Genomic DNA, 10,315 nt, shown 5'->3' with positions numbered 1-10,315 from the left:
AGAGGAAGCTGTCTGAAAGGGATGTTATGGTCTAAAACCAGGTGTTTCAGTTTCATTGTCTAACCCCTGTAACTTGCCCTACAAGACATGTCAGTCTGACCAAGGACAAACTCCCCCTATGTACTGCARAGACCCTTACTTGAAAATAAATGGATTTTTTTATGTGCAATTGCTTAATTTTATTTTTTTATTGGTCATTTTACATGAACTGTCACTTTCCTACATGTAACAGGAAATGCTGGAYATCATGAAGGCCATCTACGACATGATGGGTAAATGTACATACCCCGTCCTGAAAGAGGAGACGCCCCGTCAGCACGTAGAAGTCTTCTTTCAGGCAAGTGTTTGCTCTGTATCTATTATATAAAACGCTTCAGAAATCCTTCATGTTTGTTTTTGTTTTTTTTCACCCCAACCCTCTTTTCTTTATCCCCAACAGAAGATGGATAAAAATAAAGACGGAGTGGTAACCATAGACGAGTTCATTGACTGTTGCCAAAATGTGAGCTGGATTCCTCGCAAATCTGCTTTTACTACCGTTGGCCTGAATTCAGCGGTATTCATTACATTGTCTCTCTTTATCCCCAGGATGAAAACATCATGCGATCAATGCACCTCTTTGAAAATGTTCTCTAACTTTTGGCTGCCCGTGGAAGCTTTTGGAAGGGAACACCATCTTTAGCACGGCCCAATTACTGACTTGGACTCATACTGTGTACAGTGTGCTATGCAGACTTTTGACCATAGATAAAATATTGTTCATTACTGTGGGCCACAATTAGGAGTAGGCTGCGCAGTGAGAACACTCTGGAATGAACTGCTTTTTAATCAGTTTACTCAAAACAGCCAGCTGGATACTAAAWAGTGGCTAAACTGTCATTTCTAGGCTATAAATAAAATTTCACTATTTATGGTGTTCAATAAAAGACAGTAAAATATAGTTTTATTTACTGCCAAGTGAAATCACTGTGAGYTCTTGGGTCATTAAATCAGATCTTGCTCTGTTTTTAAGAATTAAGTTCCAGAGTGTTCCTACTGATCGAGTGTGGTTTGTGATTTTGCTTTTTTAAGAAAGCCTTTAGATGAAAAAAAACTGTACCATTACGAATTGTACATACTAAAGATTAAACATTAGATAAGAATTATATTTAACAAACTTTTCAAACTTTTTCATGTTTACTTGCCAACTAGACAACACAAGGATTGTATTGACGTCAACGTTGGACCATAATRTCATTGGGTTGTCTTATACAGAGCCTGCCAAGGGCCAGGAAAGCTCAAAACAAAACAAAAAATAAATAAAATGGTGGCTGGTAAACTAGTTTCTTCAGCTTAGATGGAAGTGGATTTGCGATGATGTTTGTGTTTATGGGCACCAGCTAACGTGTTGAGTTTTGTTTTCCCGTCTGAAGCTGAAGGGCGTAGATCTAACAGAAGAAAACACAAAGATTTCGAAGCCATCTACACGTTAAAAAACATGGCTATAATGTTCAATACAGTGAAGCCCTGCAAGAGTTTCACAGTTTACGGACTCAGTCTTTTACAGATTTTTTTTTAATAGAACCTAATTAGTAGTTTGCGGTAATCCCCTCAATTTTCTGAAAACCGGAACTACACTACAGAACGCCCATTTCTAATCTTGTGGGGTGGGGATGTGAGTTTTATAAGATAAATTAATTTAACTTACTACTGCAACAAAAAATAATGTACATTGGGTTCCGTTAAAAAAATAATTAATTCGATKCCACCCAGTAGCAGTCTTTTCTGGACTGCATCAATCATTTGCTTTTTTTCATGATTTCCTACTCTAAGAATGTAACCYCTGCAGAAATCTGGGCCTCACTGTGACGTCCATAGTACTGACCGAAGTGTCACCAAATCTAATAGGAAATGTATGGTATGAGGCCCCGCCCACACGACCAATAATATGAACATTCTCACCACCGAATAATGAAGCGTGGGTGTTTTAGCGTTTTTAAATTCCTGCTTTTTTTTCGACATTTTGATTTTGCCCCTTGGCGGGCTCTGTAGTTTTAAGCACACTGGTAGATTTACCAAGAGAATCATGTTAAACAACAATGACTGTTTAAAAACAAAAAGAGACTGAGAAGATGCTTTTCGGTGTATTTTTATTTCTGTACGTATGTATATTTCTTGTAAAGTCAACCATCAATCATCATGTTATTTTTATTTATTAGTCCTGTGGGGCCGTTTTTACTAAGAGCAGTGTTTCAGGTTATTTATAGGCTTTCATGCTTATTGTATAAAAGATTCAGTTGTACAGTATTAAATGACAATTTGCTCTTGGGTGAAATCCAGGTCTTTAGATTTGTTTCTGTAAATCAGATCTTTAAGAAAGGACGTCGCAGGTTTTGTTGATGATCAAAAACTTTGTATTAAACTCGTTACTTTAGGTTGACAGACTGTTCATGCTTCTGTGGGAGAACRTCCAGCTGCCTACACCTTCTCAGCCTGATTGACTCCTGATTAAACCACTGATTGGCAGTGAATGGTGTGGAGGGGGAAAGCCACGCTGTGTCAAAGTCTCACGCTCCGAAAGAAAGGGCTGGACATTATGTAACTTATTTACTGAGTGTTTTCATCTGACATTTTCTGTTTTTGTTCTTTGTTTTTTTCCTGCCAGTGATATGGATGTTAGAAACTGATTCAGACAAACCAGGGAAGTGAGGGAGACCAGAGCTTTATAGATTTAATATTTTAAAGGAATTAACATGTTTATAAAAGCGTTCGCATGTTGGGAGTCACTCACGAAACCTTACAGAGGAATGTTTGAGTTTAGTAAAGAAAACAAGACTTTGTGTGTGTGTTTGCATATTTTTCATCAATTTCCTTAATTTTGAAAAAGGYTTTACTTTTTACAAGTTTAATGTAGGTTTGATTGCTGGAGAACAAACTTTAACATCCTGTTTAAGATTTATATTTATAAATCATAGCAGGTGAGGTGGTTAAAGTGAAAAAAAAAAAAAAAAACAATGAACTCACGCCTCCTTGTGGTGGCGACATATTACACATGGGACCCCAAACTCATCCAATCAGGACTGAGTGATCAGGCTTCAAATTTTGWAAAACAAATTTCCTGAACAAATATWTCTTGTACTTGTAAACAAACCATAAGCAGCAGTTACAGTTCAATGTTTTAATTTGCAAAAACGTTACATTTTGTAATGAAATGTTCATGAAAACATCAAGTGTGCCGCACAAAGAGCCATCCATCTTTTCCCTTTGATTCAATCACTGCTTTTTTTTGTTGTTTCTTAAAACATTAAATCACCTGAGATAAGTTTGCAGACAAACCAAACAGAGCAGCCAGTCATGTCTTACTCTGACAAAACATTTTAAACATCAGGCAGGTGGAGATGTGAAARACACAAGTTGCACTTTTAAATGCACAAATAACTGCAAAGGTTTAAAGATTATTCAGAGGAATAACAAATTATGKTGAAGGAATTACTTATAAAAACAAAAACAGTACACTGTACAGAACTGGAATGATTTCAGGATCTAATTGATTAAACGAGTAAACTTCCTGTACACTGAAGGTGACCTGATGAAAGGAGAATTAGAGCTGCACTGGGTTTTGAAATTTTATCTTCATTGTAATTAAATRTTTTGTGCAAAATCAGTCACAAAGGACTGCAATAATAGCATTGGTTTTTACTCCAAATTGGACATTTCAGCCAATCACAGCTCAGCACCCACATGGACAGTGTTACGAGTGTCGGAATAACGGAGTAGAATGAGGAAGGAGAAATATGGATTTATTGCTATTTCTAATTTCATCCAGACTGTGGTAAAAAGCTAGGTTTTTTTTTCTTTAGTTTTTCATTAATGTGTGCAAATTGCTGTAAACTTATAGTAAAACTTCTGTAGGAACATAAAAATACAATTTCAATGCCTTTCAACAAAGACTTCTCCGCCGACTCCACCTCAAAGACTGAAGAAAAACTAAATTGTTTTCTTCTTCTCCACTCGGTCCTGGTTTGCTGCAGCCTGTACGGTCGAGCGACAGCTGTGCTCGCCTCGTCGTGCACTCAGAACGCCAAAACAAAACGGCTTTCTGCATGGCCGCGCCGAGAGAGGAGAGGATTCGGCCATAAATGGGCAAAGAATGTGACGTTTGGTGGAGGGGGACATGTGTGGATCCAACACTTTGAATCAGTTGTGTCAAAACAGGACAGATTTGCTGCTGTTCTTGTTACATTTGGGATTTTCAAGATTTTTATTGAAACAGACTTCTCAGTCAGACAGCAACGAAACATTTACTGAGATATCCTTTGTCTCCTTAGGAGAGTGGAAAGGCACTAATAAGCTTTTCTAGATGCTATAAATGTATCAAGTTAAATGAAAATAAATGCTGTAGGTAAGTGATAATGTAGTGGATGTATTGCTCCTGCTGGTGGGCATAAAGAGCCGTGGTGGTTCCAGTCCGCTCATCTCATTAAGTATCTACATGTCCAAGTCCTTTCTACAGATTTACTCGAAAGCCCTCCTGAGTGATAAATATTCAAAGAATAAAGCTGCTGGACTCCTGAAAAGCTCTCTGCTTCTGTTTCCATTCGGATGGCTTTGAAACTTTGTGTGGATCACCTGAACTATTTCAGTCCTACAGAGGCGGATCCTGGGAGTTCTCTGCAGGAGGTTGGTTCTCTCAGGCTTGTGGAGAGGAGGAGGAGGAGGAGGAGGTCGGGTTAGGTGAGCAGCTGCCTGATCTCTCTGTGAACGTAGCAGAGGAAGTCCATGTAGGAGGCTCCGCCGTGCAGACCCTTATCCTCCACCAGAAACTGACGGAACAGCATCTCCAGTTTGTCTTTCTGCCTCACGAGCTGCAGCTGCAAAGAGCGGAGAGAAGTTTTTATAGCTTCTTATGTACTAAAAATTTAAATAGTATTCTTGGTAAGTTATCCTGGAGTGCTCAAAATGTTTCCATGTTCAACATTAAAGCTTATCTTAAAATGTCATCAGTTCATTTATTAATTGCTGAAGATGTTGGGGTTGTATTTGCATCTCAGCTCCACTAGAGGGCAGCAAAGATGATTTTTTTTGTTTTTACTTCCGCAAGTTTCATCTCCATTTCATTAAGTTTGAAGGGGGGGTGGGGGGTCCGTCCAACAGATGTGTTGGATTTCTCACCTTCATAGAGTTTGGCCTCTTCTGAAGAAGATCACCGATGATGGACCGAACCTTCTTTGACAGCGGGTTGTCCAGCTCTGGGAGTGAAGTCTGAAAAACATTTAAAAAAAAACCATGAGCTCAATGTGTCAAAAACATCACATCTGATTGGAGGGCAGGAAAGCAAACAAGTGTCGAAAGATCTGCAAGTGACCGTCTCCCTTTAGAGATTAGATTAGTGAGACCTTTATGTGTCATTGTACAGAGAGCACGATGAAACTACAGTTCAGAACACYGTCATTTACTGTTTCCCATACAGCTGGTTTCAGTATTTATGAGGGAGTGGGATGATTTCTGACCATGTTTCCTTGTAAATGAGCGAGRGAGGGCACATTGAAGAGGTTCTGGATCAGGTCTGGTGGGCTCGCTTGTCCGAGCCACAGAAACATGACGTTCCCGTTCTCCAGCAGGAATGTGCCAGAATCTGTAAGTCTCTCCTCGGAGCAGCGAACCGGAGCCGGCACTCCGTCGCTGCTGACATCAATGTTGTGCTGGGGGGAAAATAAAATAAAAAATCCAAACAGTTTTCATTTATTTAAGTCTGTTTATTTTAAAAAAAAAAAAGGCAGAGTGTTAGTTGGTACCAGCGGGAGGAGGCGTGGGTAGAGCAGCAGCTGGGTGTCCTCCACCCCCATGGCCATGACTGACAGCCTCTGGTGGGCCCTGTCGTCTGTAGGGAGCTCGGTGTTGCCCAGCAGGGGGGCGGTTTTCATCAGGCTGTTCATGTAGACGGGGAACACTTTCATGGAATCGGGCAGGATCAGCTACATGTGGACAAACTGCACTGTTAGTGTCAGAGAAACCCATCGAGGACTTCTGTRTCCCGACATCGAAACTCAGTCGGACTCTAGAGCTGGACCTGTACAGACCTGGCTGGCAGCTGAGGGGCTGGCGCAGTTCTTCCTGTAGCAGGCCAACATGTGGGCAGTCTGGTTGACCAGGATCTCCCTCAAGTTCTTTATAGGCTGGTTCAATATGGCACGGTAAGCTGACGGGACGACACGGGACTTTTAATGAACTCAAAAGTCAACGTTTGCGATAACAACAATGTGTTGAGTAGATCCAACTGGACTTTAGCGCTACACAGTAAATTTTCAAGTGTTAAATCAACACAGAGTTAAATTTAACACCGTGTCCGAGTCTATTTGGTCCTTATCTGAATTGGTGTCAGATTAACTCTTTCCATAGTATTACATTTTCAGAGTACAATTCAACTCTAAACAGAGTCAAAGATTAACACTGACTAACACTGTTCAGTGTTAACAAAACTTAACTCTTCAAGTCAAATACATGATGAGAGTAATTACGATTCTAAGCAGAGTTAATAAGGTACTCCACTGTGGTGACAAATCAACTCTGATTCTCATGCTTTTCAACACTGCATTGAGTTATTGATGGTTAACACTGGAGGTTCATATACCTCCTACTAGTGTTAATTTGACACTGTGTTGATTACTTACTCTTTTGCTGTGCAGAGGGGTGTAAAACAGACACTTAGGTGTCATTACACAGCAAATTTGAATGTGTAAGTTTAACACTGTAGAGTTAAGATCAACTCTTTTTAATGTTGCATTAACATTACACAGTAGTTCCAGGATAAGTGTAATAAAGTCGATCTTCACACACCAAGAAGTACCTCTCACTCATGGTCTTGATTTATGGCCAATAACAAACTTAAACTTGATCAGCTGGTAAACCTGAACAAAACAACTAACTAGAACAACTAATTTTTACACTTCTTTAATAGTCATAAACATGCAAAAACAATTTCTACAGGATTACCCAGCATTCCTTGCTGTGAAAATACTGGTCTGTCTGTTATGAGGTGGAAGGTGGGGCTTTTTCAGGATGCTTTTTTTCAACACTGCTTAGTGTCATATGACTTAACAGTGGGCGGAGCCTTATTTAACACTGTCCAGTGTTGAGACAACGCTAGGAAAATCAACACTGTGAATTAACACCAATGCTGGAATTCAGTTTACTCAGAAAGTGTTAAAATAACACTGGGGGAGTTAAATTGACTCTGAAAAGTTTAAAACTGGCCTTTTAACACTCTGGTTTTTACAAATAAACTCACCTGATTTGGCGAAGAAGTTGATGAGTGCGTCCGTCTCGCAGCTCTTGTAGAGCTCGGACAGCTGCGAGCTGCAGTTCAGACTCAGGTTGTGGATGCGGAGACGCCGCTGCCCGCCGATGGTGGTGTAGAGCAAGGCACACTGACAGCAGAGACAAAATATGAGCTCCCATGAAGAAGAAAAAAAAATCAACAATGATTTATTCTTCCTACTAAAAAAAAAAGGGACTCAAACCTGAAGCAGCGCTCCGGTCTCCTCGCTGAGCGTGTCATCGTGTTTAAACTCCACCGTCAGGGCTTTGTCACAATCCACAGCTGCCATCTCAATATCTGTGGTGTTGTTCATGTGGACCGCCCCGAAGAAATCTGTGGCTCTGAAGCCTGAATCAGGACACAGAGGGTCTCTGTTACTGAAATCACTTGGGAGGTCAACTGGATTAAWGGTTGGTCTCTGACCTGTGCTGGTCCGAACTCGCATGATTCCATCAAATCCAATGTGTTTTTCTACATCCTTCCTCAAGTCTCTGAGGAAATGCTCGCCGTCTGTCTCAATCTGCCAGCAGAGGGCAGTGTTGTCATCAATTATATGTTAAGTTAAACCCAAGCAGACTGGGGCAAATTAAATTCTCTGTTTTTATTATAATCAGACACAAATGTGTTTGTCTCACTGTTTTAGTCTTTTGTGTGTACAGAGCAAGCTGAATACCTGGAAGTTGTTGTACTTGTAGAYGGAGCCTCCGGTGTGGGACGGCACATCGGCCATGGTGGCCAAGTCTGAGTACTGACTGGGGAACAGGAAGAGATCCACGCAGCACCCCTGGGTCACACAGTCTTTAGCCAGCTGCTCATACACACCTTTCTGAGGCTGAAACAAGATCTGTGGATTAAAAAAAAAGGGGGACAGATTCTGGGTCAGTCAACTGTTTTCAGATTTTCAACAAAGCCTAAAGGCGGCATCTACTGCAGCTTTTTGTTTAAGACATGAAAAGTCCAAACAGCTGCTTAATGAGAAAAGCAACAAAYGCAGTTTGACACAAAGAAAAATATTCACATTATTGTAAAATAAACCCCAGCACAGATTAAGAACTAAACAAAAAGCTCCTCACTTTCTCCTTGTCTGTGCCGACCAGCTTTTTGTCGTCACGGTTCTTGAGTTTGCCCGGAGCCTCAGCTGTGGGCATCGATGAGTGAAAGATGAAAAGCTTCCCGCTGCATTCTGCTGCCTGGACAAGCAAAAGACAGAAATTAGATGATGATTTATAAAAAGATGAAGTGAAGTGTGCAAAATCTGAGAAAGCAGAAACGGTCAATTTTTGTGTCAATCTTAGCTGAAATTAAGCTAAAATTAGCTGAAAACAGCTAAATAAATTAGCAAAGAAAACCAGTACAGTTAAATTGCCATAAAACAAAAATACCACAAAATAGTTTAAATTAACAGAATAGTAGCTGAAAGGACCTGAATGTTAGCTGAAAAAGCAGAAACTAGCACAACGAAGCAGAAAAAAACATGTTTGCTGAATTAAGCAGTAAGGAACTGAAATGTGCACAAAAAGGGGAATTTAGCTGGAATAAAGCTAAAATTATCTGAAAACAGYTAAAAAAAGTAGCAAGAAAAGCAGTACAGTATAGAAAAAGAAGCAAATAAGCACAAAATAGCAAAACTGTAGCTAAAATGGGCCAAAAGATAGCTGAAAAAGCAAAAATGATAAMGTTAAAAAGGCAGAACCAGAACAAAAAGTGGAAACTACAGTAAAGATTTATAAACATTTTGAAGAGTTTTAGGAAGGCTGACATCCTTTCATGCTTTTATAACATTCACACTATAAACGGACTGAAACTAAAAATAAAATAGGAACTTTTAGTAAAACAGTGTAAAATAAGGAAGCTTCTCTTTATACTACTGACTTTATTTTCTTGGATTTATCACACACATTAGCCCAGAAATAACCCCATGTTAGTCATGTAACTCCAGGAGGTCCCACTACATGCTGACAGCTGTCACCCTGTGGCGAACCTTAAACGCCTCCATGCCGGCCTGGATGACGGGGGCAAAGACCGTTTCACTCTCGTTTGTGTCTGCAAACATGTCAGGGATCTGATCCAGGAGGCTGGAGAGGGAAGAGGACGCATTAAAAGTTTGTTCTGAGTCTCTCTCAGCCAAATGAAGCGAGCTGAGGAGGACCAACAATCCAAACAATGAGACACGTGTGCAACGAGATGTATCCTACTTGTAGATAACGGCTCTCGAGTCCTCGTAGTTCACGAGGAAGCCGTCGAGCAGAGGGACGAACATCTCGGCCGTGTCTGACACCACCATCATCTGYGGCTGGGCCAGAGCGCTCTTTACGTTGTAGAAGTGAAGCACCTTGTTGTAGGTAACAAAGCCCACCTTTATGGCAGAGCTCTCTGCACCTTCCTCCCTGGTGAGAAAAACAACAAAACGTTAATAACAAACAGCAGTTTTCAGACTGTGATGGAGGCTGGGGACATTTTAACAGTACCTGGGGTCTCATTTATAAAGGATTGCGTGGAAACCATACTAAAAGTGAACGTACGGCCAAAAGGTGGAAAAGGCGTACGCCAAAAAAATTTCAGATTTATAAAACGGTGCGTACGCACGTTTCTACGCATCTTTCCTTTATAAATCACAGCCACACGTCAGAGTTTGCGCACGAGGTCCTGCCTCAGGTTCTACCCTCTACACGCCCACACTCAACCATAAACAGTCAATGTAAAGTACCTCATGAATGTTAAGATGTATTTAAATCAGTCAGCTGAACAATGCCAACAAAAGTGATTGGTTCAGACACGCTCCATCGTGAGCCTGGAGGTTGACAGGTGCTGACTGACAGCTGCTCACGTGTCTGTAACTGACACAGATTTTCCCTCATTTTGCTTTAGAGTAATCTAACGATTTTTATTAAAAATACTCAGCTTCAAATTAATTTTCTCACAGAGCCTGGATGATAAAAACAATAAAAATAAAATTAAATAAGTCAGATAAAAATTAGAAATAAGTTCACTGCTCTTCTCCTCGTCCTCTCCACGTCC

The 10,315-nt window shown here is 40.5% G+C and overlaps 2 protein-coding genes across 7 annotated transcripts in view; one reads left to right on the top strand and one right to left on the bottom strand.

Annotated features, from left to right (window-relative positions):
* The window catches only part of kcnip4a (potassium voltage-gated channel interacting protein 4a), a 154,754-nt gene extending 151,763 nt beyond the window's left edge, over positions 1 to 2,991 (top strand). For all 6 annotated transcript variants that reach the window (XM_014004363.1, XM_014004359.1, XM_014004362.1 and 3 more), the window contains 3 exons: positions 233 to 337; positions 440 to 502; positions 589 to 2,991. In XM_014004363.1, the coding sequence (XP_013859817.1) occupies positions 233 to 337; positions 440 to 502; positions 589 to 636 (216 nt within the window). In that variant the 3' untranslated portion in view covers positions 637 to 2,991. The remainder of the gene's footprint in view (positions 1 to 232; positions 338 to 439; positions 503 to 588) is intronic.
* A 151-nt stretch (positions 2,992 to 3,142) lies between these two features.
* The window catches only part of LOC106514851 (protein transport protein Sec24D), a gene marked incomplete at its 5' end in the record, with an annotated part of 12,480 nt that continues 5,307 nt past the window's right edge, over positions 3,143 to 10,315 (bottom strand). The window contains 12 exon segments of the mRNA XM_014004357.1: positions 3,143 to 4,850; positions 5,152 to 5,241; positions 5,490 to 5,681; positions 5,775 to 5,954; positions 6,060 to 6,178; positions 7,268 to 7,406; positions 7,500 to 7,645; positions 7,721 to 7,817; positions 7,971 to 8,141; positions 8,371 to 8,487; positions 9,279 to 9,372; positions 9,493 to 9,684. Of these exon segments, the coding sequence (XP_013859811.1) occupies positions 4,710 to 4,850; positions 5,152 to 5,241; positions 5,490 to 5,681; positions 5,775 to 5,954; positions 6,060 to 6,178; positions 7,268 to 7,406; positions 7,500 to 7,645; positions 7,721 to 7,817; positions 7,971 to 8,141; positions 8,371 to 8,487; positions 9,279 to 9,372; positions 9,493 to 9,684 (1,678 nt within the window).

Source organism: Austrofundulus limnaeus, unplaced genomic scaffold (genome assembly GCF_001266775.1).
Source record: "Austrofundulus limnaeus strain Quisiro unplaced genomic scaffold, Austrofundulus_limnaeus-1.0 Scaffold23, whole genome shotgun sequence".
NCBI lineage: Eukaryota > Metazoa > Chordata > Actinopteri > Cyprinodontiformes > Rivulidae > Austrofundulus > Austrofundulus limnaeus.
This window is presented reverse-complemented; position numbering and strand designations above follow the sequence as displayed.